This window comes from Solea senegalensis, linkage group LG12, assembly GCF_019176455.1.
Source record: "Solea senegalensis isolate Sse05_10M linkage group LG12, IFAPA_SoseM_1, whole genome shotgun sequence".
Classification (NCBI taxonomy): Eukaryota; Metazoa; Chordata; class Actinopteri; order Pleuronectiformes; family Soleidae; genus Solea; species Solea senegalensis.
The window spans coordinates 11,853,546-11,879,919 of record NC_058032.1 but is presented as its reverse complement, the minus strand read 5'-3'; the positions used below and the strand labels follow the sequence as shown (position 1 = coordinate 11,879,919).

Sequence of the window (26,374 nt, the reverse complement as noted above, 5' to 3'; positions counted from 1 at the left end):
TTAAAAAAGGAAAACACATTTCCAAAACCGCCTACAAGATCTGTGTTAAAAACTTTTAAGAGGCTGTAAATGTGTCCGAGTTTTACATTTAAGCACAATTAATAAGGGCCCCAGTGCAAATCTCGCCTGTTTAAACTGGAAGAACAGCCTGCTCTGGAAAAGACAACATATGTCAACATGAGGAAGTGGAAGGTGTGCTACATACCTGCCATCTGTGTGGAAAAATAAGCTGCTCTGTTGTAGTCTGTCACACACACACACACACACTCACACACATCTAAGAGGGCTCTTACACGGACCAATTAAGAATAAAGCCTTCAGGGTGTGTCGGAGGCCTCTGCTGTTTACTCGCCACTTGCGACGTCATCCGAAAGAATTTCAACTCCGTGTTAAAGCTTTGAGATCAGCAATTTGGCCGGCGCCATGTTGAGGTTTTTGCAACTGGTAATCAGAGACGTCACTTGCAACCAGGCTATTGGAGGATATCAGCTGTCAGTCACACTGTGCTCTCATAATGTGCTGTGCTTTATCATCTATTTTCCTCTAAACAGGAATGTCATTTTGAACAACATATGAACAATTTTATATGATGTGCTACTGAAGAAAACCTGAATCTCTTGTGGAAAACGCTCACTGACGTTGTTGGTCAATTAAGAGGTAGACTCACTTTCTCACAGAATTCAAAAGGAGTTCTTTCTTCTTTTTTTATATACAGCCTATTGTTCACACTCAGCAGAAATAGATGTCGAGGTGCTCTGCTCTGTGTTGTCCTGCCATTTCAGATCATTTTGCTGCAAACGCTGCAGCGTCTTGTTGACGTTGCATTGGCATGTTTCACTGTCTCATTGTTTGGACAAACGACGCCGTGTAAAGTATTAAAGGGATGGTGCAGGTGGTGTTATACGAGGCAGTGGCTCGTCGTTAGCACTGACCTTGTCCAGCACACCACCGAGCGCACTGCTGAGAACCAGCTTGAGACGCGGATGCTCTGTTTCACTGTCAAAATGGCTGCCAACCGGGGCAGAAGGAAAAGCAGATTTTTAGCCACTTAACTAAAGGCTCATCTTATTAGATCTGCTCTATGTTAATGATCTCATACTGCTCACTCTCACCAAAGTCAACAGACAAAATTGGCCTCCACACAGTAAGTTCAAATGTGTTATTTTGTGAATGATGTGTTTGAAATCCAAAAATTCTGATTTACTTGATGGACTTTGGGAGGGTGAGTGACAGTTTCCACTTAACTTCGTAATGGTGAAACTGGGCAATCAACATGTTCATAAGACATTTTAGACTTCAGCAGTCAGAGGTGACCCTTTATTCAAGTGGCTAAAATCAGTTTGTCCCCAGTGACGGCCATGTTTACAGTGAGAGCATTAGTGTCTGATCTATCCCTTTAATGAGAAACATTAAACAAACACCTGAACAGCTACCACATAGAGTCACTGACTCACACTTTTGCAATATGATGGACTATTTTAAAGGCAGAAAACAAGCTTCTAGTTGAGTAAGTTTGCTGAAATAAGATCACAGTTAGTCAAATTAAACCTAAGTAAGTAAGTATTAAGTGGCTGTTGATTGTAGCCTTTTTTTGTCAGGTCTGTGAGACTTCAGCTCCTATGCAAGGAATGCAAACCTACCTGTCAATGGAAGAGGCGGACTCAGAGGAGGGTTTGGTGAGCTGTCACCTGTCTCGACCTGGCATTAGGCCTCACACACAGAGACACAATGAATTGCAGAGGAAGAGGATGGGCCCAAGAATAGTCTCTTTAAATCAAAGGAACCATGGATATTGACGGGATGGCAAGGAGAAGTTGGTAAGAGGACAACGAAAGGGAAACAGACAGAAGAGCAATGACGTGGAGGAGCCCCCTAGCTGTGGTTCGGGATGCTTGGAGAAGTCAGAGGGCGCGAGAGAAGGACCTCCGCAACCTGGTGTCCAATCTACCTTATGAGGGACTAGAGAAGGCAAAGCAACCCAACCGTTACTTCCCTGGTAATGCAATCAAGACCACCAAATACACCCTGCTCCTCTTTATCCCCATGAACCTCTTTGAGCAGTTTCACCGCCTGGCAAACTTGTACTTTGTGGGCCTGGCGATTCTGAACTTTATCCCTGTCGTGAACGCTTTCCAGCCCGAGGTCGCTCTTATCCCCATCTGTGTCATCCTGTCTCTGACGGCCTTGAAGGATGCCTGGGAGGACTTCAGGAGGTACCAGTCAGACAGGAAGCTTAATAACACGCCGTGCCTCATTTACAGCAGGTAAACCACTTAAAAGCATCCATGACCTGAATGCATGTGTGTAATGTGTCATCATAACATGTATGATGTGACAAGGGGAAACACTCGTGGTGCATGAACAGCACCTCCACATCTGTGTTTGTGATTCTTATCATCCAGCGTGTTGATGTCTGTCACAGTGTGTAGATCTTCACGATTGTGTGTGTGTGTGTGTGTGTGTGTTACCTCCACTGTGTTTTCAACACCCCGTGGGAATTCTTGACTTAGAAATAGAAAATGTGTGGGAGATTATTTCTCTTTTGAAGAGCTGCACAACAACATCTCCTACCATCGCATTGTGCACATTTGATGAAATCCTCATCTGGGTGTTACATCAGCAAAGACGCTAAGGTTAACGGTTATCTATTTTTAAATTAGTGGTGAAAATGAATAATTCAAAAAAACTAGGATAACCACTGTCGTTTTCAACCCGATCACTGCTGCGATGTCGGAGAGGAAGGAAATACCTCTGGTGAAGAATCTGCCCACATTAGAGGTGAAGTTCAGCATTTTTTTTTTTGAAGTGTGGTTGTAAGAGGTACTGACATCATTGTTTACAACAACAGCACACTGCTGTCAGTGGGAACCAGCCTTGGATGCTGGCCCTCGCCGAAAACATGCCTACCAGAGGGGACACAGGGAAGAACAGATGTTATCTACTTAATTAAAGGCTCGCCTGATAAATGATACACCTAAATTCAAAAATTGATCACACCTTTATACAGCCTTGTCTACCGCTCACTCTCCTGCACCAAAGTACATCTAGAGAAAATCTGTCATTTTAGCAGCTGAAGATCTCCTGCTGCCTTGTTTAGCAAGTTTTATGAGTGGAAAGTGAACAGGTGACAGGGCAAAACAAACAGTCAGACAAGAAAGAGTGGTGAACCTATGAAAGGTATCATAGACTTAATCAGCCACATATTCATTTCAGCTAAGTGGCTAAACTCTGGTTTTATCTGTGTTCCTGCTGGCAGCCATGTTTTCCTTTGTCTCCTGCTGGTTCCCAGCGATGTGCTCAGTGACGTCCCATTAATGTGTCCGTACCTCATTCAAGCGTACTTTAAAGAAAAAAATATCTGGTAATAATAGTGATAGCATCATGTTTAATGAGTCAGGTTTTAGTCAACACAGTCTAAAATGGGTTACGCCACTTTTACTACCACTTTCATATAGTTTAGTAATAACTAAATATTTACACTTACCCCATGGGTGGAGTAAGTCTAACATAACTGAAGCCAAAGCCTCTGCGCTACTGTCCCAGTATCTTCACTACTATGTTATTCACCCTATAGATCTGATTAGTTTCTTACACACACCTGCAGCAGGATCTTGGGGCCCTGAAGCCAAATACTACTGGCTATGATGTGATGTCATAGCCTAAGGACCCCTTAGGCTATGTTATCCACCCCAAACCTGACAGGCCCCTCAGTCAAATAACAAAGGTTGAGTTATGCGACATGTCTATAGGGCCCCTTAATCTTATTATTATTATTATCGTTATTATTTTTTATATTCTTATTGTTGCCTGACAAAAAACACATAGTGGTAGGCTTTAAATGGGAGAATCTGCGAGATTTCTTCCATGACAACCAAAATAGTTTTCACGACAACCTTCGTACCGCTCTCTTTCTGTGAGCGGGGTCCCACTGGCTCATAATCCATCACAGCTGCCAGCAGAACAAAACACAAAGAGAAAAATGGCTCATTTAGACGAGTATGATGACACAGATACTTATTCCCCGGCACCGTTTCCCCACGTGACCAAAAAATCAGCAATTGAGCTGAACGGGACTCTGCCTCTGTTTCCTCAGGTTTGTGTTTCATTGAGATATTTTGCTACAGGGTCCATGCAGTGTGTGGTGGGGGACACCATACAAGTTCATAAAAGCACCGTGTGCCAGGCAGCAGCTTTGTGCCAGCTTCTCAATGGGCTTCCGCAGCCACTGTTTACATTCTGCTTTGCATGCTGATTAGGTTGCCAGCTTGTTGTTGTCACTCTATGCGACGAGTAACCACTTTCAAATCACTATGAATTTACTAGCTACGGGATTCTGTAAGTTGGTCTGGTGCAAACCAAATTAATAAAGTACTATCTGTAAACTAGCCAGTAATTCCCTAGTCTTTAGTAGAGGTTTAGTAATATATACATTTCGTAGAGAGAGGAGTTCTAATAAATTCAAGGTTTCCACATTGACTTTTTTCTATCTTGGTGAAGTTTACCCATCTGATAGCACAAACAAACCACTGCAAGCTAATTAAAGAGGATGCTCTTCAATCTGCTGTCCATTCTCGCATTTCATGAAAAAGCTGACCACGAATAGAAATATGAGACAAGAGGAATTTGACACACATTCATCAGACCTTCTCGGATGCAAATAGACGTATGAAGTGTGTTCATGTGGGACATGCCTTATCTTCAGGGTCATCCTCTCAATCTTGTCTCAATCTCAAACTCTTGTCAATCCACCTGAGACGCACCAGCTGTTTATCATGCTGTCTGAGAGCCAGGTTTTGTTATTGCATTGTCAAACATGTCATCTTTTTGGCTGCCCACTGAGAAACATTAAAACCAGTCTCCTCAGCTCACAGCTGCTACTCCTGTCTGTGGTTTCAAAGTTAACCCTTAAGTTATTTCATCAAATGTTTCATGCATTGTTTTCGCTTTCTACATATTCACAAAATCATGACTTGTACTGTACAGAACTGGGTTCTGAACTAAGTTTAAGTTTAAGCTCTAAACTATAAACATGGGTTCATTGTATTAATGTGAACATCTAATGTGATTAAATAAATGTAGTGTTGTGGGATGTAACTGATTCTGTGACATGACAACACACCTTTCCTGTCAGCAGTGTGAATATTTGAGGAGCCTGCTACATGTAATCTAAACACAATACGCTAAAAATACACAACTCCCCCTCAGCTTTGCTTTGCTTGGGGCAAGGTGTGGTGTTATGTAGCCACCACCCAATAATCAGGTCCTACATGCAGGGCAACATACCTGCAGGTGTCTGTCACCGGCACATAACCAGCTTCAAGACATTTGTGGCACTGATTTTCTTTCAATTTTGATTCATTTCAGAAGTCAAAAGTGACTGATGGTATCTAATTGGAGCAGTTTTTGTCATTATTTCGTTTAACAGTTTTGTTTTGTTTTTTTAAGCTGTGGCAGTGTGTAGTTTTAAAATGTCACTTATGTTCAAACCATTGTCAGATGAGTTCACACAGTGCTGATAAAGTTTCAGAAGTGAATTATAGTGCTACAATGTTACATCGTTTCTTTTCATGAAGACTAAACAGACTAAACAGACTAACCCTAACCCTAATAACAACAATAACAATAATAATAATAATAATAATAGAATAATTAATACATAAAACAAACAAATGTGGCAACAAAATCACCAAAATGTGAAATGTCAATTTTTTGGGCAGTTTAGTGTCATAGCAGAGAAAACAATCCATTATGTTCACACACAAACAAATGTTTTAATTTCAAGAGTTATTTCTGCAGTAGTCAATCACTGATCCATTCATTGTTGCAGAACTGAGAATCTCCCTTCTCTGATTCCAGGAAAGAGGAACAATTCACGGAGAGGCGTTGGAAGGACGTAAGAGTGGGGGACTTTGTAAAGGTTTTTAGCAATGAGATCATCCCTGCAGACCTCCTGCTCCTGCACACGTCAGACCCCAACAGGGTTTGTCTGATAGAAACAGCAAACCTAGATGGCGAGACCAACCTGAAGCAGAGGAGGGTGGTGCCTGGCCTCTGCACCATGGTATGGAATGTCTCCTACATCATTTCTCCTGTCTCACTTTTAAGTGCTTATGGGAAACTGCATATCACCTGTTATGGTAAATGACAGGCGACAAAACATTCCAGTTGATTTACATGCCTTACATGTTGTCTTCCTGGCGTGAAATAATGGTGACGTCATACTTGAAGTTCAGGTTGAGTAGCATGTGAAAAGTTTCCATTCATCCCGCAGTGACTTCAAACTTTGTCTAATTCCCCAGGATCCGGAATTTGACCCTGAAAGCTTCAATGGTGTGGTAGTGTGTGAGAAGCCCAACAACAATCTGAACCATTTCAAATGTTATGTGTGAGTATCAAATACACGGATCACAGTGATTCCCAGAACAGTTTCAGAGCAGCGGAGCAAAACTAATTGCAACCCACTCTCTGCACTTTCTGATGCTACCGGAGGCATCATTGGGGCTGTAATAGACTATAATCGATTTCCTCAGGCACCACAGGTCTTACAGATGGTCTACCCATGCTGGCCAGGCATGGCCGAAAAGCAGGAGAATTGCTAATGGGGTGTATATATGAGACGTAATGAATATCTAACATGATCTGACAGTACAAAGGACGTTTCTCACTTTCTCCTGCTGCAGAGAGAGTCCTGATAAGGAGAAGGTGGGAGCTGGGATAGAGAGTCTGCTGCTTCGAGGCTGCACTGTGAGAAACACGGACCATGCTGTGGGCTTTGTGGTGTATGCAGGTATGCACACTGAAGACATTATACTCACAACCAAACTTCATTTTCAGTCATCCACCATGATTGGACACATTTTGATCAAATTCACCTCAGTAGATGTTCTGAGGATCATGATTGTCATCAAACAAACAAAGGTGGAAAGAGTACTGAAATATTCTACTCAAGTTAAAGTACCACTATTTTGACAACATTTTACTTAAGTACAAATAAAAGTACTGGTCTAGAAATGTACTCAAGTTAAAATAAAAAAGTAGCTTGTTTAAAATGTGCACATTTGAGTAAAATTTACTTAATTACCTTTTTACCAAGGTCAACAAGGAGACACAAATCTCACATTAATTATTTTTAATTAAAAGCAAACCTTTACAAATTAAAGTGCTGACAAAATATCAGTCAAAATGGGTCAAAGGTCACAAATGCTTTAACTTTCTCAATCACTCAGGGACCTTAATTCACCTGTCCTCATCATTTATTTATTTATTCATTTATTATTGATTCAGGCCACCATTTTTTTACTCAGTAACGGGTGTGATTTAAAACTGAACAAAGTACAGAACTTCCAAAAGAAACATACTTAAGTAATTTTAAGTACACAAAACTACTCAATTGCAGTAACATGAGTAAATGTAATTCATTACTTTCCACCTCTGTTAATAATAAACAATCAAATGTACAAAAACATTACAGAGGACATGATACACATGGCCTTGAATTATTATTATTTCTTGACATTTTTTTTCCTTGACATTCACTGACCATTTGAAATGTGTGCCAGTGAACACATGAACTGAATCAAGACCTTCTGACCACACCTTTAGGGCATGAAACCAAGTCCATGCTCAACAACAATGGCTCGAGATACAAGCGCAGCAGACTGGAGCGGAGGCTGAACATAGATGTCTTCTTCTGCCTCATTCTCCTCTTCACCATGTGTCTCATCGGGGCAGTAGGTCAGTGATGAAGTGCATAACTTAACCGTAAAACCAGCACACTGAGCGGTCATGATTAATGCTTTTACATTTCTGACTCAGGGATGTTTAATTTTCGATTCATCAATTTATTTAAAAAAAAAAAGAAACTGTCACTTTGGCCTCACGCCCAAAGTCATAGCAGGAGTCGAGGGAGGAGACAGGGGAAGGTGTGGTGCTAAAAATAGCTCTCCTCTCTGCATGTCAGTGGGTGTGATTAATCCCCTCTGTCCTCCCACATGCAGGTCACTTTGTATGGCTGCAGGCGTTGCCCAGCGTGCCACCTTACCTGGTCCCAGACAGCAAAGGTCACCTGGACAGTCCTGCTCTGTCTGGCTTCTACATGTTCTTTACCATGATCATCCTGCTGCAGGTGTGTGTAAGACTAATCAGAGCTACAGGGTGTATGCGTTTCTATTAACTTTTGAAAATCAATAAATTATTCCGGTCTCTTCTTTTACCTTCTCCTCTTCTCTCTTTTTCCTCTCCTCACCAGGTCCTGATTCCTATCTCCCTATACGTGTCCATTGAGTTGGTGAAGGTTGGTCAGATCTTCTTCATCACTAATGACATTGACTTGTACGATGAGGAGACAGACAGTCGCATGCAGTGTAGGGCCCTGAACATCACGGAGGACCTGGGCCAGATTCAGTACATCTTCTCTGACAAGACGGGCACCCTCACAGAAAACAAGATGGTGTTTCGGAGATGCTCCATCATGGGTAATGAGTACCCACACAAAGAGAACGGTAAATCCTCACGTTAAGACATTTTGCAACATCAAAATGAAAAGTTAACACAATGCTTTTCCTACACACCCTTATGTAAGCTATGATAGCTAGCTGATAGCTGCTCGCTAGCTAGCTAGCTAGCTAGATAGATAGATAGTTTTCCTTATGGAGATTGATGACAGAATATGTATAACAATAAATACACACATAAAATAAATACAATATAAACAAACACACAGAGACTCATTTTAATATTGTATCACCTGTTTACCTGGATCTCATGTTGTTTCCTGATCAGAGACCAAAGTATTTGCTTTCATGTTTTGTGCTGCCTGGCTTCATTTTGATTTGGAATTTATTTGTTATGTGATCTTATATGTACATGGTTAGGGTTAGGGTTATATATATATATATATGTATATATATATATATATATATATATATATATATATATATATATATATATATACATATATATGTATATATATATGTAGATATATGTGGGCCTTCCTAAACAAAGGCCCTCATAACAACCCACAGAGAAGTAGCATGACGTCATTCTCTGCTTAAAACATTGAGACTCTACCGTAGGACAGGACCCCAAATCTGAGCATGACCTGACCTCATACATAAACTTAACTGTGTGCATATTGTGTGTGTTTTGGGGATTTCTGCAGCCATACGCCTAAATATCCTTGAAGAAGCAGAGTCAGAGGATGAGGTCCTCTTTAACCAGCGGCCACAGCCGTCACAGACTGGATGGTCACTGGATGCTGAGGACACCAAGCCTGGAGACAAACATCATCACCCTGGGATTCAACGCAAGAGCAAGGTTTCAGGAAATGCCAAGGGAGATGTGGCCTTCAGTAGTCCACTGGTAAGATGGTCGCTTTTTCAGGAGAAGGAGGAGAAGGGCAGATTATTTAATTTGAGCTGGGTGAATCCAAGATTTTGCTGTACATAAAAAACTGCTCCACTAGTTTCAAAAACAAAGAAACAAACAAAAACTGTACATAAAATACTACTCTGTTTTAATGGAAGTCTATGGGAAAATTAGTCAACTTGATTTTTATATTCAGAAACATTTTCCTGAGTCTCAAGATTCATGATTTGACCAGAGCTATGACATTTTTTGACATTAACAGCATACGGATACTAACAGATGCATTCATTCTGAAATACAACAACTGTTAAGGTTACAGTGTGTTAAATATAGCAACACCTATTGGTGAAGTTGCATGTTGCAGTTGAATATTCCTCTTCTCACCCATTCCTTCCAAGTGTGAGAGCTTATGTAGCCTTCAGTCAGCATCAAAACTCAAAAGATGTTTATTTTGTTCATTATGGGCTATTGTAAAAAACATGGTGATCCAAAGAGCTGACCGGCTCCTAATATAAATAAAAAAAACTCTGGGGTAATGAAAAACAATTCATAAATCAGATGATTATACACTTCTAAAAATGTAAGTTCATTATTTTATCTTTAATTTCTGCTAAATTAAAAATAATTAAAGTTCAAACTGGACATTTAAGTTTAGCCTAGTTTCTAACAAAGATTTCCTACCTAACACATATTTTATATCTGAATTTACACTCAAGCTGCCTCTTGTTTACCCAAATTTCACCCTGCTTTGTGTCAAAAGTCATCGTGGGCCCAGTCCCCACTGCAGATGGCCAAACTGCTAGGTGTCAGTAATGAGCACATCCATTTTGGCTCAAAGTTGCCCCTGTGTCTGTGAGGGGACATATGGTCACGCTGGGCACCATTTGGCACAAACCCTGATGTGACATAAACTGTAAACGTGCAGTATAGATTAGTCATCGCTGTCTTGGTATGAAGTACAGTCACTCTGTGTCTATTTTTGTCCACAGAGGAACGAGCAGAGACCTGGAGAAACAGGCTAAGACAGAAAAAAAGCTGTGACATAGGGCTTATCTTTAGCTTTTCTCACACTGTGTCTCTCAGAGAACAGACTTTTTTTATATGAATGAAAACGCCCTCCCGTCGCTCCATCTGTCCTACCTGCAATCTTCTCTCATTTGTGCACAAACAAAACTAGAGGAAAAGGTTAAGATATTCAAACTTCCACCACGGTCCAGTCACATTAAATCAGTGAATGCTGAGTGTAAGCAAGAATGAGTTTATCACCACAAGCTTTTAATTAACAAAGTGATTAACTTCTACCCCAACAGGAAACTGAGGTGATTCCAGACAGGAAGCTGCTTCAGCAGATTAGCAGGCCAGAGTTCCGCATTGGCAGCAGACAGGAGAAAGAGCCCTACATGGACTTTTTTTTGGCTCTTGCTATTTGCAACACTGTGGTCGTTTCCATGGCAACAGCTCAGAGACGGAGGGTGAGTACTCTGTTTGCTGTGTCTGTGGATGGGATGTACAGATGAGGGGGACAGTCGGGAGTGAAAATTAACCAATGATACCAATTAAAAAAGAAACCTTGACAAACGTTTTTAAGCCTATATACATTATAAATTTATAAATCTTTGTGATGTGATCAATAATACAACAATAAATGATCAATTTTTCTTGTGATCCGCTTTGCTAAATTTATTACCATCAAAATGTATCCTATTTTTCCTCCTCTTCTCTTCAATGGTCTTAACTTAATTGCCTGTCATCTTTAAAACCCCAGTTTTAAAGGTTCAGTGTTTCCACTTAATTGGCTACTGTTATTAATTTGACCATCAGCTTCTCCTGATTGTGTTCTTCTGAGGTCTGGCAGACGAGAGAAATCTATGTTTTTCCTTTGAGCTTGTAGATTTGGTGACACTATATGTAAACGTTTGGTGTGTTGTTTACATCATATTGAAAAAAGTGACCTTCTAAAAACATCAAATGACATAAGACTTCTTGTTTCAGGGGAGTTGGTTTATGCCCTCCAGCAGCACAAACAATCCTCTGGATACTATGTCCACCTGGATGAAAAGGGCCAGCCGTATTTTCACCTGCTGGCGTCGCAAACCAAAGCAAAAACGTGCTGAGGATTCTGTCATAGAGGAGGACCACTTTAATGCTTCTGTAATAAGGGAGGAAACTGAAGACGTCAATGGGCTCCAGACATGTTCACTCCATGCTCTGTCCCAGTTCAAAAAGCCTGCACTGACTTCAGATAACGTGAGATACGAGGCAGAGAGTCCAGACGAGGCCGCCTTGGTCTATGCAGCCAAGGCATATGGCTTCACTCTGCTGGCCCGCACTCCTGACAGTGTGACAGTGAGGCTCCCATCTGGGGAGGACCTGGTGTTTGAGGTGCTGGACACCTTAGCCTTTGACTCCAACAGGAAGAGAATGTCTGTTTTGGTGCGACACCCAAAGACCGGAGAGTATGTGCTGTACACTAAAGGTGCAGACTATGCCATCATGGAGCTGCTTGGTACACCATACGCAGGTGTGTTCACACAAAAATATTTATTCACATGTATTTGCCAATACTGAGAAAAAGTGGGTCACTTTATAATTAAAGATAGAAATTTATAACTGCATCTATATCATGTTATTTCCAGAACATCTGAGTGGGAGTCAGAAGAATATAGCAGCAGAAACGCAGTACTTCCTTGACTGCTATGCCAAAGAGGGGCTACGTACACTTTGCATTACGAAGAAGGTGCAGAATCAAATACATTATATTATGTTGTCACGCAGCACTATAGTTGTGTTCAGTCTCTTCTCTGCATGTGTTGCAGGTTGTGAGTGATAAAGAGTTTGAGAGCTGGTCAGTGAGCAGACGCAAAGCTCTGGCTGCTATAGAAAAGAGAGAGGAGCTTGTGATGGACACTGCTGTGCAGCTGGAGACAAATCTCTCCCTGCTGGGTAACATACAGTACACCTGCGCAGCACAAGCGATTCACACGGAACACACACTGTACATTTGTGCGATGATCATAGAATGTGACTTTAGACATATGTCCTCCTGTAGGGGCGACAGGCATCGAGGACCGTCTCCAGGAAAGCGTCCCAGACACCATCTTGGCTCTGCGGGAGGCAGGGATCCAGGTGTGGGTGCTGACTGGTGACAAGCCGGAGACAGCTGTCAACATCGGCTATGCCTGCAGGCTGCTAGAGGAGGAAGACCTGGTGATTAACATGAGCTGCAAAAACAAGGTGACGAGGCTTGTTTGATTCACAGCTGCTTGATGTGAAAGGATACATATCTGTAAAATATTTCATACAATTTGAGCTAGAAAAAAATGAATTGATCGTCATATAATAGTTGCAATACTCTCTCATTTGTAAAATGTAATTATTTCTACTACTCTGAGTGTGTAAGAGCAGATGCGGTGCATTTATATATTTTACCAAACTTGGTATATATATTTTTAAAGCTCCAGTGCTGAACATTTATCGCCCCCCTGAGGACTTATGAGTAATTACCAAGACACCTCCTCACTCACACACACAGAGAGAGAGAGAGCTCGTTCTGCCATGTGTGACATTTTTTTGTTTTATGCAATTAACGCAGCTTTTAATGACTTTTCCAGACTGAAAACGTGAGCTGTGTTGTGATGCTGGCACATAGTCAGGCAGTTGTTTCGGGGGAGCACTTGATTTGTTTTGAATTCTATTGGCGGAGCACACATTTTCAACGTCGGACGAACATCCAGGTTTATTTCTAACAATAGAATCCACTTTTGAAACATTTCATTGGTGTTTCTTTGTCAGTTGTGACGTAAAATGTTTGCCTCTGTATACAGTGCACGGATGTTATCGGAGACACGGAAACTGCAACACTGAGAAACACATACAGTGGCTCCTGTGGAGCTGATGGGCTTAAATAAACGTTTTTACACGCTACAGCTTTAAGGAAGTTGTAGCGAAACAAGGGAATCGAAACAAGGGAAGCTAGATTTTTATTTTGTCTCTGACCGAGCTCAACAAACTGGTATCCAGGTATTTTGGACTCACTTCGTCCCACAGCAACTTTTGTAATTTGTAACTCAGTAACAAATTCAGTTACGTTTTGGAAGAAGTACTTTTTAAAAGTAACGTTTCCAACACTTTGATTTACATTTTAAATAAATTAAGGCAGAGCAAGTTTCATATTCCATATTTTGTGACAGATTATTTTGTTATTATAACCTTTATTTAACCAGAAAGGCTTCATTGAGATTAAACATATCTGGCCAAAAACGGCAGCAGCAGCAGCACATTCAACGGGTTTACAGACAGAATAACAAATACCATTTATAGCATTTACAGAGAGATAAGATATAGTATTCCTAAAATATTAATCCAAAAGAAAAAGGAAAAAACAGAACAATACATTAAGTAACGTGCTCCATACGATTGACAACATTCTGTGATAAAACAGGTCAATGTGATTCAGGTGAAACATCTACATCTACATGACTCCATGTTGTTCAAAGTTAATTTAAAAAACATTCAGTTGGACCAGCCTCTAAGATTCAGCTGTTTTTGTAAATTGTTCCAAGCTGATGGAGCAAGAAAGTTCAACGCCTTTTCCCCAGTTCAGCACAGACCTTTGGGAAATTTAATGAAAATGTATCCTGCAAGCATAGGTCATAATTTCCATCACTTTTAGAAGTAATGTTAGACCCTAAGTACGGCAGTAATAAACCCACAGTTGCCTTATAGATAAAAATATGCCAGTGACTCCATTTATGCACAGACAAACCTGTCCATCCAACCCTGACATACAAATGACAGTGATGGAAGCTTGATAAACCATTGTTGTTATTGTTTTCTTTTGATGGACATTCAGGTTAAGTCACATGTTTTCCAAGTTGAAGAGGTTTAAACTCGGAAACTCCTCTCCTCCCATTTTAAGCGGCTACATCTTTTTAACTAAAGGTCGTAAGATGTCAGCTGTGAGCCTGTGCTTTTCTGAGGCCATTAAAGACGTGGTAGCACATGAATGAGCCCCTCATAACAACCCGACCATGTCTAATCATCCCTGCAATCAAATAGGCCAGAATTACCTGTCGGTTGTAACGGATATATGGGGAGATTTCTGGAACAGAGGAGCGGCTGTGCTTCTCTCAGACGGGACCAGTCACTGATGATGAATGGAGTGGGCTTCCCTAAACACAACACCTCATGCTTTTATATCTAATTACCAAGTCTAATATTGAACCCTCAGAGGAAATACAGCCTTCTCTTGTGATCCAGAGTGGAGGCATATTAGTAATGAACTTTTTTTTTAACCACTGCAACTCCAGAACCACTTAAGGGATGCACTGCACTCCCACAATCATCCGTGTACCACATCTAATGAAATTTAGCCAGCATTAGACGGATCAGATGAATAAAATCAGGATGTGACCCATTTAAAAAAAAAAAGTAAATCATGTTAGTTTTCCTTTTGACACAGAAGCAGGGGTTATTTACAGACAATAGTGATGAGTCTGTGCTTATAGTCACACATCATGAATATGGCTCTACAGCATAAAGCTCTCTGGAAATGTATAGTTAACATTTCCAGAGAGCAGTGAATCGATAATGTGGGAATCCTTGCCAGGTTGGGTTGCGCTCTCTGAGTGCTTCGTTTCGTCAAAGCTGTAACGTGTAACTTTTACATGTAAACTAATGTCCATTACATTAGAGCCACTGTCAAATGATTGCACACAGTGCTGATTAAGCAGTATTGTGTTTTCATGTCTGTGACGACACTCCCAGGAAAGCAAAACAGCTACTCTTATAAATTCAGATGGCAGCAAACTGTTGAAATACGGACCGAGATTCATCCTTTCACCTGCTCACCTGAGGAGTCTGATGTCCCTACCCGCTTCCTTGGCTAAAAGATAAAAGTTTCACAGTCTTGCAGACATTGTCTGGATTCATGTGTGTGTGAGAGAGAGAGTGAGAGACAGTGCTGCTCTTGCAAACACAAAGTGTTCACTCTAATGATGCTGAAACCAGCATTATGTTCAAAAGATTGACCAAAATCATCAATAGTCTTGTCAAAATGTTTATGCCTTTATTGTCTACAAGTAAGTGTAATCATGAATGTCATGAAAATGAATTTGAAAAATAAGTAGGTGTTGTTTTGCAGCTCAATTGTACATCCATCCTGGATTGTACTCTGGAGGAGGTGAGGAGGTACAGCGCGGACCCTCGTAACGTGGACACAACCCCCGACATCTCTCTGGTGATCGATGGACGCACCCTGGCCATGGCTCTGTCCTCGGACCTGCAGAGCCGCTTCGTGGACTTGGCGCGGCGCTGCCGCTCTGTGCTCTGCTGCAGAGTCACGCCGTTACAGAAGAGCAAAGTGGTGAAGGTGGTGCGGGAGAAACTCAAGGTCATGACCCTCGCTGTGGGTAAGGAGCTCGACCTTGAACTTTCTAAACACCTTATGACACAACAAATTGTATGGGTTTTTTTTTTTCAAATCAAGTTAAAAAAAGTTAGTTGAATAGAGCAACAAAATCTGTCTGTAATCATGCTGAATAGTTGTTTCCCTTGTCATTGATAATAATAGATTACTTGTGATTATACTTTTTATTTTTCCCATTCAGATTCTCTGATTGGTGTCACAACCTCAAGAGAGTTATTTTGTTTTTTTTTGCATAATACACATTAAATAGGTTATTGATCCTCATAACTGCATGTTCTTATCCTCTCTGTGGCTTCAGGTGATGGTGCAAACGATGTCAACATGATCCAAGCAGCCGATATCGGCGTTGGGATCTCGGGGCAGGAGGGCATGCAGGTGTGAACTGAGGATTTTTGTTTGTTTCGTAAATGTCGTGCTCCTGTCGGTTCACGACATATGACGACTTGCCTTTGTCATCCGCAGGCAGTCATGGCGAGTGATTTTGCTATATCTCGCTTCAAACACCTGAGGAAACTTCTTCTGGTCCATGGACACTGGTGCTACTCACGACTAGCCAACATGATCATTTACTTCTTCTACAAGAACGTGGTGAGTCTCGTCGCTGAATTAGAGCGCCACTCTTTCATCAAACACGCCGCCTGTGGTTTCCTCCAACTCATCATGTGCAGCTCCGACTGTCTTTCAGGCCTATGTGAACCTGCTCTTCTGGTACCAGTTCTTCTGCGGCTTCTCTGGCACCGCCATGATCGACTACTGGCTGATGATTTTCTTCAACCTGTTCTTCACCTCCGTACCGCCCATCATGTTTGGGATTATGGACAAAGATGTTTCTGCTGAGATACTGATGGGTGTTCCTGAACTCTATAGGACTGGACAGGGTTCAGGGGTCAGTGACGTTATAGTCTCTTTATCTTGAGGAGTATTACTTTACTCAGCAACAAGTAGAGTATAGGATTACAGTAATAATATTACATTAATAAGGCAGGTCACATCACAAGGAATGTACAGAAAACGGCAAATATTGGGAAAGAGGCTGCCATGTTTGCAGCTCTGCTTCTTGTACTTTCTGACTGTATTTAAATAAGTAGTATAGTAATTTAACGAGTAGTATAAATCACTTTTGATATTAGGTAATAAATAATACTATTATGTGTATTAAGTATAATATGACATGATTAACTTATTACACTTTCTAAGTAACTTCCCTGTGACTCCTGATCAGCTCCTAATATTTTGCTTGTACTGTTTTGTATTTTAAACATATGTGTACTGTTTTAGGAATACACGTTTTCCACTTTCTGGATTTCCATTCTGGATGCCTTCTACCAGAGTCTGGTGTGCTTCTTTATTCCTTACCTGGTGAGGAAAAACATCCTCACATCTGTCATGGAGCATCCTCCAAGTCATTTTACCCGTCTGTGCTCTGCCTTAAATTTGACAACGTGTGCTTTACTCTCTCAGGCATACCAGGATTCAGACATTGATGTCTTTACCTTTGGAACTCCTCTGAACACTATTTCTCTATTTACTATCCTACTGCATCTGTCAATAGAGATCAAATCCTGGGTGAGTGGTGAATCGGTGGATATCTGTTTGTAGATATAATTGCGGTAAAACTCCAGCCATTAAGTTGTTTGACGCATTGAAAGGCTAATTTACTCCACTTTTATAGACGCGTCATGGTTCACTTTTTTGTGATGTGGTCGTTACAGACGTGATCATACCTTATTGCTGCCTTACATGTTTGTGTTGCAGACGGTGGTTCATTGGGCAATCATGCTGGGAAGTGTGGCGCTGTACTTCATTGTGACACTGGCCTACAGCGCCATCTGCATCACCTGTAACCCTCCATCCAACCCGTACTGGATCCTCCAGAGCCAGATGGCCGACCCCATTTTCTACCTTATCTGCATCATCACCACTGTGGTGGCTCTGCTGCCCAGGTACAATCACTGTTATTCTCCCTATGTCTGGCACTCTGAAAACCCAGGAGAGGAAAAGTAATATAATGTAATTATATCACCATAGTAGCTTTTTTATTCTCAAACTTTATTAAAGGCTCACAATAGGGTCCAAAAGGGATAAAAAAAATACATAAAAAAATAGGATGGGTACACACGGAACATATGTATACATTTATACCATATCATGTAACTGTGACAGCATTCAAACATTATCAAATGTGTTAGAAATCAAATTATATGTTGTTTATAATTACCTATTCTAACATTACAGATCTATTCATTCTTAGATGTTTAGGTGCTTTATTACTGTACATCACTTTGGTCAACTATGTTGTTTTAAATGTCCTCTATAAATGAATTAGATTTGGATATTATTTTTGATTATTATTATATTATTATAATAATAATAATAATAATATATTTTTATATAATGTTTAAATAATGTAAGAAAAGTGAAAAGAGAATTCTAGTTTTCTGGGTTTAATTGAACTTGTACTGCATATAAAATCATCAGGTGTCACATTGTAATTCGGGCAGCAACTAACAATTATTTACATTACATATAACAACTTTTGTGAGATATTCAGTTTACACTTGTGTAAAACACACAGCAAATATGCACACTGGAAAAACTGACACATGGAAAATTGCAAAATGAGTCAGCACTGTCGAACAATGATACAATCATGTGTTATATGTTATAGGGTCACATGATGATTCAAGAAAAACAAAAACTCGTTATTTTCAACTTTTCCTTTATCTTTGCATTGTTTGCAATGCTGGCTGCTTTAATTTAAATCATTTAGTTAAAACAATCACAATTGCTGCACAGGTGATAATCTGTGGTGAGGGATCACAAACGGTAGCTCTTCCTCTTCCTGTTTAAGTTGATTTATTAGCATGCTGACTCATGCAGATGAAATGCTGTGGTTGTTTTGGAGCATGGACATTCGAGGCCAATTTGTAATTAGATAACATTAATTGTGAAGGTCAGGAATGACTGCACCACAGCGCCTTTCTCCCCCTCGCTTAGTGATGCGTCTGAGAGTGCAGAAATTTAAAGGGAATGCTCTGATTTACATCAAAGTGCTGCATATTTTCAATGGCCTACTTTCTCACCACCACACTCTCTCCCCCAGGTACATGTTTCACGTGCTCAGGAACTCTATCACTCCCTCCCCACTCCTGCAAGCCAGGTGTCTGGACCGGCTAAACTCCTGCGAAAGGGACCTATTCATCAAGGAGTGGAGGGGTTTCAGGGGCGGAGGGTATGTCAAACGCTCCAGGCTGTCTACCCCACCCTCTCCCACCCTGGAGACCCCTATGGACAATTCTCCTCAGTCTCCCAGTGCCTCTGATATCCTGGAGGATGAATTTGTTCTAAATGTCATCACTGAGAACTATCAGGGGCCTGGACACACAAAAGATTCACTGGTAACTTGAAGGGCAAAGGCAACACGATGATTATTATTTATTCAGAAAACTGTAAATACTCTGAACTGGCTCATAAGTGGATTCATTCCATGCTGTGTAGAGCAATGTCTCATTTTCTCAGGGCTGGGGGAGGTGGTGTTATGTAAAGGCAGTCAGGGAGAAATTCTCCTCTTCTCGTGACAAATCATTGATTGAGATGATGAGTTCATTTTGTAATAAACCGCTTGACTAAAGGCAAGTGGGTCCTCTCCTCCTCACAGTCATCACAACAAGCTGCCACAGTGAACACATAAGCCTGTTACTTTCCTGATGGGTGCTAACCCAATTACCACCCACCCCTCCAAAAAAGAAGCACTTTTCCAGATCGAAATGCTTAGCTGGTTTAATATTTTCCTCTCACCAAGAAAGACATCCCCAACAGTCACATTACGTCCTGTCAAATGTGTGGTTCACATACTTTTCATTCATTTTTCCTGTATTGAAAACATGTTTTTCCTAAGCTGGGTCTGTGACTTTAGTTTTATCACAAAACTGTTTAATTTGCTGTTAAAATGCATTAAAAGAATGATCAAGTGTCTGTGTGTGTGTGTGTGTGTGACACAGAGATGTTGTCTTGTTTAATTTCAGATGCAACATCAAACAAGTGAAAACGTAAATTCAAAGGAATCTGAAGAAAAGGCTGCTGAGCTGCAACGTCTGATGCCTTTTTTTTTATGGAAATGGAGTATGCACAAGACAAATCCACTTGTTAAAAGGGCTGAGTTATAATTGGCATTTCCCTACTTCATTATACAGCAGCAGTCCTGCTTACATAACGTCCCACTGCCGGCAATCATGTCACTGCTGCCCTCTAGTGTTGAGAACAATGAGCTGCATAAAGGTCAAATGGGACAAAGACAGAGAAACAGGTCTCATCACATTAAAGCCTTGAGAAGCACAGTCAAGTTCAGTGTCTGAGAATTGAGTGCATACGTTCAAAAAGGGCAGCTACAGTGAAGCACAGACCTGAGCGAGCCTAAATCACAATAACACAAACATATGTTAACTTTACATTAAATTGACACACATTTTAAATACAAAGCTGTTTTAATTTATCACATGGTATGATTCGGAAAAGTACTTTGCTTAAATTACATTTTGACCATGTAGTAAAATAAATGAAATACCATGAAACACGTATTACCCAATATTTGGCCCCTATTTTTAAAGAACAGTAAAGACATCAAGTCTTAAAACCTTCATGTCTTTTTCTCAGACTGATGTCAACTAGAGGTGTTTTGTGTTGACAGAGACAATCACTATGACCATTCACTTGAATGTCAAAAGCAGACTTAGGTTGTGGCATCGTCTTAAGCCTTACATAATTTAGCCGACAACCCAGCAATTAAAACGTGAAAGAAAATGCTGTAGGGTGAAATATTAGAATCCCTTCTGACACAAATAGACGAGAGCACAAAAGACTTTTGTGTTTGACAAGAATGCATGAATGACTTCTTCAAACGCAACTGGAAACTCTTGTTCCGTCTGCACAACTCTCTAAAACACTGACTCCAGGTGAGTCTCTGCACCTCAGACTGAATCTTCAGAAGTAGTAGACGATGCTGATGCTATATTTAATGAAGAAAAACAAAATAAGAACTGGATGGACATGTGACGGTGTGATGGCTGTAACACAAATCAACCAGCAGGTGGCAGAGTCACAGCCTTTTCACATCATGATGAAATGTGGCATTGAATGTAAGCTCAGGTCAACCAATGAATTTAAAGTTGAAATTGTTACATCCAAAACTTTACATCACAATATTGATGCGTTTAAACAAATCTGTGTGCTCACAGAACAGAAATCCTGAAAATAAAAGTCTGTACGTGAAAAATAAATAATTATTTCTCTTATGTCACATTCACTGCAGGTATAAAAAATACAGTGATGACCCAACTTCTCATGAACCAGCCGACAACACTGAGGACTGATGAGCCGTCTGAGGCTTAAACTTAGGCCAACTGTCCAAAAGGAGCACAACACAAGCTTTGCAACTGTTTCGCAAAAAAATGTATAACTGTGAACACACAACGCTCATGTAATATCCGTACAGTAAGTCCATCAAAGGCAAATATTTCTCACCACTGTGGCTTCATTCCTACCAGGTGGGCATCATGTCAGGGAACCACATGCGGCCCAAGTGCTTGGACACTTCACTGTGGATCTGCTCCATGTTGTAGCTGCTGTCTGGGATCAGCACCTCCTCCATGATTGACAGCTGAGTCAGCCTGCCCCCACACATCTTCACAAACTCCACAAAGCCACTGCAGGTCACTTCACACTCGCCTAGCCCGATGGCCGTCAAACTTTTGCAGCGCTCCGCGATACGGATCAGCTCCTCGTCCAGGGGCTCAAGGCCGTTTGCGCACACAACCAGCTCCACCAGCCGAGGGCAGTTCAGTCCGATGCGGCCCAGCATCTCTTTGCTTACCGCCCGGCCAAAGTACAGGTGGGTGACGGGGGTCTCCTCGCGGAAGAAGGGCTCAAACTCCTCCTCATAGAGGAAGAAGTACATGACGATGTTCACCTTGGGTGAGTGTTGGACCAAGGCCTCCCAGCTGCTCCTCTTGATGGTGTGAAAGTGTGTCTGGCCGGGGTTTTCACTCACCACATCGATGCGCAGGTGCTCCAGGTGAACGTGTTTTTCAGAGGAGAGGGCGAGAAGGAGCTCATCACTCAGGAGGTGGTAGTTCAACGCCAGCTCCCTTAGACCATGGCACTGGTCTGCCACACACAGGATACCTGTGGACAAAGAGGAGAGGATACAGGATTTCAAAAAACAGATGTGATAATTGTGTGATAATAATGTTGTACTATTATGGTAATTCCATTTTCCATGGATTATGGTTAGTAATGACAGTGTGTGTGGGACATAAAGGAGGGTCAATTTCAACTTTATAACATAGTTATTATTGACTTTGATCACCTATAGCCATTCTCCTTAATTATTAGCTGAAAATAAGATGGAATGATGGAGGGATGGATTACTATGTTGTCACTAAACTGTAATTTAAGTGTTAACCACCTTGATAATGAGCATTCATTTACAAACATAAGTTTTTGGCTGAGAGACTCAACTCTCAACACTTACAGAAACATGTTCGACTTTTACTTTCCACAGTAAAAGACATCAACGTTTAAATAGGAATAACACTTTTGGTGTTTGATGTTGTATCTGCAAACTGTTCCCATCAGCCTCTAATATGCATTGTACTGGCAAATGTTGGCGTGCTACGCTGGGATGGTGACATGCTGAATTTTTTGTTCTTGTATTTTTCCAGAGCTGCTAGCCTTGTTGCAGGTGCTTAAAATGTTTAATGATGTATTTGTGCTATTAGGTGGTCACAGTAAGTACAGCGACAACAGGCATTCTGGTGGCCTAGAAATTTAAGACACGGACCATAATGTCCTAATTCAAGCTGTGCCCCGGACACTTGCTATGTATTGTTGCACGTCTCTCTTCTCATCACTGGACACTCAGCAAGCAAAATGACATAATCCTTTAACAAGAAGGTGTACTGACCTGCTGGGGAGACATGAGGACAGCTGCTCATCTTCAGCAACTTAAGTGTGTCACTGTTGTTGGCAACCAGCACCTTTAAGGACGGGTCGTCCACTGGCGTGTCGTCAATCTTGATAGAGGAGAGGGACTTGGAGTTGACGAACACCACCGTCAGTGCAGACACAAAGTGAGCCTGAGGAGGAACAAATGATTTTAAATAATTCGCAGTGATATCTTTGTTAAAAACAAAACACCATCCTCACTTCCATGCAAGCAACTGACACACCTGATGTGACTAACCCATCTTTATGTGTAACAAGTAGGGCAGCAGAAACAGAAGCTGCGTCTTACCTGAGACACGTCCATGAAGCTTGGCCGTGCTGTGGAAATCAGCCCCAGGGTTTTAATGGTGCAGTTCACCAGCTGGGAGAGAATGTCACAGGCCGCTTCTGCAGACTCTATGCAGCTGTCCACCTGATTTACCAGCAATCGATCCACCAAAAACCCACACACATTAAATTAGAGATAGAGGTGTAAAAATCATTTCAGCCTGGATGTGTTAAGTCTGCTAATGCTATGACTGCTGATGCGTCATGACTGATTCTGCAGCAGATGGTTGGGATTAAGGAGGGCACATACTGTTTTTAAGGCGGCTGTGTTGTGAAAATGCGGGTTGACTTTACCTTAAAGCTAACATACTGCAGGTGCTGTGCATGCTTCTTGATGATCTGCTGAATGAGGTCAGGGTGAGTGGAGCGCAAGTAAGACGTAGCCGGCTGATTGAGCTCAAACTCAAACCTCCTCCACAGGTCGGGGGTGTGAAAGACGTCATTCCAGTGGCGGCACACGGACGACGCCCTGGCTCGGTCTATGAGTGACAGATGCTGGAATATCTGCAGGACAACGTGGTGGGGCAGGTTGCCCCAGTCCTCTGCTGGGGACAGAGCGAAGCTGGACGCCCCCCACTTCTGTCTCTTAGTCCTCTCCTCGTGGGAGGAGAAGGTCGGGCACTTTGAAATGAGACCTGTCTGTCCTCGTTTCATTTTCAGACAAGCCAGCTCACTGTGGGGTCATAAGAGAGCAGGAATGTTTCAAAATCTCTACAGCAACAACAATAGCATATTCACATTAAAATGTACGCAGCATTTTTATTTGTTTCAATGATATACAATATTATTTACGTAGAATGAAACCTACTTTTACATTGTACACAAATATGTGGTGGTGTGTTCAGTCACAATATAATGTATTTCTCTTTTATAAATGCACATGTTGGTTACTATATCGGTTGTTAGTGCTTAACATTGGAGGTTAGCTGTACTAATCACCTCAATGCTGAATTTTAACTTTTGTTCTTCAAGTATTCTTTGAGGTATTTTGTGTAACTCAATGTCTAATAAAATTACATAAATTATGAGTATTAGTCTTGGAAAACATAGATCTGTGCTGATTTCATTAAATCAAACATGTGATGACATGTTTGATATAATTGCTTTTTTGTTGCATGGAAATATTATTCATGGTCTACAACATTGTTTCTACAACACTTTTTTTTTTTTTAAATCCACAGAGCATGCTTTAAAAAACACACACAGAACTACAGAGAACCGCTCATCATTTTACCGCAACTGATACAACGTGCCCTGAAATGTCTATCAGACATCAAACTCTGATTTGAATTTGGTTATAAAATAACAGAAAACTCACCTCAGGGCTGTGGCAACAAGTGGCCAACAAAAACAAATGTGATGCTGAAGCCTTATGACTGAGATATTCTTTCTCTGAGTCTGATTATATACTGATGTAGTCTATTAGCATGCAAAAAAAATCACAAATCCAAACCCTCTACCTAATTTCCTCCATGCCATCTTCACAGCAATGAGGTCCATTAATGGGGACTGTTATTTTCCACATAATTACTGTCTTAATCTTTGAGCTGACACGATTCGATGTATTTATTTCTATTCTTTATCTTTACTTATTTAGGATCGTGCTCCTGTAAATGTCTGAGGGTCAGTGCATGTGTTCACACTAACAGCTTAGCTACAGGCTCCAATGGTAAATACTGAGCTTGAAACATTTGAATAAACACATGGTTGCTTCCACATGTCAATAAATAGATAATTACAACTGTTATGATTACGATAGGGTCGCAATTGCCCTATTGTATTGTACATGAAATCTATGTATTATGTAATGGTCCGCGACTTGACAAGCCAAGTCATCTAAATCATGTTTTCAATTGTGAATATAAATTGTTATCATCAAAAGGTCCAGGATCAAATATTGGGTGAAAGGATTTTTCTCTTTGCTGTGGTTGTGTGGTTAACTGTATTTATGTCATTTTCATTACATATATTTTTGTGCAAATGCACATAATAAAGATTTCCTGTATTATCTATCTATCTATCTATGTCAAACACAGCAGTTGCCCTACATAGATGTTTGCTCATGTTATATTTATAAATGATTTATGTGGGGAAAGTTGTTCCTTAACAGTCAAAGCTGAACTGAACTAAGCTTTACTGGAAAAACATGAGGCACAAGGTCAATGTTTACAGATCATTTCTAGAAATCTGGACGTTTTATTAAAATATAACAAAACTCTGCCCTTTTCCACCTCCCAGTTCTCAGGTGAACTTCACAGACACATGTATACAACACATTTATTTAACACAGTTTATGAAACAATATACAACACCAAACGCCACTAAAAACGAGTCATTGTTACTCACATTATGATGATTTAAAAACACTTTGCTCGTCTTGGTGCTGTGGTCTGCCGGTGCACACTTGGTGGCATGGCTGTGGAGGAGTGGTGAAAGGAGACAGGACAGCAAAAGCTGCTCCCATAATAAGTAAGCTCTTCTCCTCCTCTCGGCTTCACGCGCACTGGTACACGTGAGCAGAGGAAAACATGGATGTGCTCCAGTCCTCCGCAGCTCCAAACACCGTCATGCAAGGAGACAAATGAAAACAGCCCAGACTGAGCCACGTCAACAGGGCACACACAACGCACAGCTTCACCCCTCCGTAATAAAATAAATGTACTCTGCGTGTTTGTGTAATACTGTGTGTTTATTTGTTATTGTCACGTCGTGTCCCACGAGAAGACAGCACAAGATCAGTGAGCGCGCGCACGCTGAGAAAGTAGGTCAATGTGTCAGGTTGTGTGTGTGTCCTCTTCGGGACCTTTTTTGGCATAAACATCGACCTTGTTAAGACCAGGGATGGCACATACCACTCTTGTGTGTATGATACAGATATGAAAAACTACCAGTATTGATCTGATATAGTAATTATTAGACCCTTTATGAACTATGAAGCTGTGAACGACACATTTTGTGCGGAGTCATTTCAACGAGTCTTTGAAATGACTCAGCACAAAATGTGTTGTTGACAAAGACGTAATTCCCCAACTGTGTAACAAACGTTTTTTTTTTCCCTAAAAAAGAGGAAATACACAGCTTAAATGCTTTTGCCGATTTTTATTTACATGTTTACATTTATGCATAGTGAAGCATGCCATATATAGGATTTTTTTGTTGTGTTGAATTTTACATTTTTATCTGTCCGATATATGATCCCGATCCAGTGATTTAGACAATTTTGACCAATACTGACTGATACCGATTCCCTTC

General features: G+C 41.0%; 2 protein-coding genes across 2 annotated transcripts; one reads left to right on the top strand and one right to left on the bottom strand.

Annotated features, from left to right (window-relative positions):
• The first annotated feature begins 1,709 nt into the window (after positions 1–1,709).
• On the top strand, positions 1,710–19,768 carry atp10b (ATPase phospholipid transporting 10B). Its single transcript, XM_044040709.1, has 21 exons — positions 1,710–2,264; positions 5,857–6,061; positions 6,300–6,385; positions 6,681–6,787; positions 7,603–7,734; positions 7,998–8,125; positions 8,249–8,501; positions 9,161–9,360; positions 10,677–10,838; positions 11,359–11,887; positions 12,003–12,103; positions 12,183–12,309; positions 12,416–12,600; positions 15,509–15,776; positions 16,092–16,168; positions 16,256–16,381; positions 16,479–16,679; positions 17,072–17,152; positions 17,255–17,359; positions 17,549–17,736; positions 18,897–19,768. The coding sequence occupies exons 1-21, from the start codon at positions 1,855–1,857 to the stop codon at positions 19,198–19,200; spliced, it is 3,975 nt and encodes a 1,324-aa protein (XP_043896644.1). The 5' UTR covers positions 1,710–1,854; the 3' UTR covers positions 19,201–19,768.
• fbxl3l (F-box and leucine-rich repeat protein 3, like) lies at positions 19,547–25,632 on the bottom strand. Its single transcript, XM_044040710.1, has 5 exons — positions 25,469–25,632; positions 23,417–23,795; positions 23,085–23,207; positions 22,755–22,926; positions 19,547–21,973 (listed from the first exon to the last, which is right to left on the bottom strand). Exons 2-5 carry the CDS (start codon positions 23,774–23,776, stop codon positions 21,330–21,332), a joined length of 1,299 nt encoding a protein of 432 aa, XP_043896645.1. The 5' UTR covers positions 23,777–23,795; positions 25,469–25,632; the 3' UTR covers positions 19,547–21,329.
• Between the last annotated feature and the right edge of the window lie 742 nt (positions 25,633–26,374).

Bases quoted from the DNA above. Each gene is read 5' to 3' on its own strand.
- atp10b (XM_044040709.1), top strand. From the start codon at position 1,855: ATGACGTGGAGGAGCCCCCTAGCTGTGGTTCGGGATGCTTGGAGAAGT. The intron at 12,104-12,182 runs GTGCAGAATCAA...CATGTGTTGCAG, and splicing joins CACTTTGCATTACGAAGAAG to GTTGTGAGTGATAAAGAGTT. The intron at 17,737-18,896 runs GTACAATCACTG...TCTCTCCCCCAG, and splicing joins GTGGTGGCTCTGCTGCCCAG to GTACATGTTTCACGTGCTCA.
- fbxl3l (XM_044040710.1), bottom strand. From the start codon at position 23,776: ATGAAACGAGGACAGACAGGTCTCATTTCAAAGTGCCCGACCTTCTCC. The intron at 23,208-23,416 runs GTAAAGTCAACC...CTGGTAAATCAG, and splicing joins TGCAGTATGTTAGCTTTAAG to GTGGACAGCTGCATAGAGTC. The intron at 21,974-22,754 runs GTCAGTACACCT...CTTTGTCCACAG, and splicing joins TCCTCATGTCTCCCCAGCAG to GTATCCTGTGTGTGGCAGAC.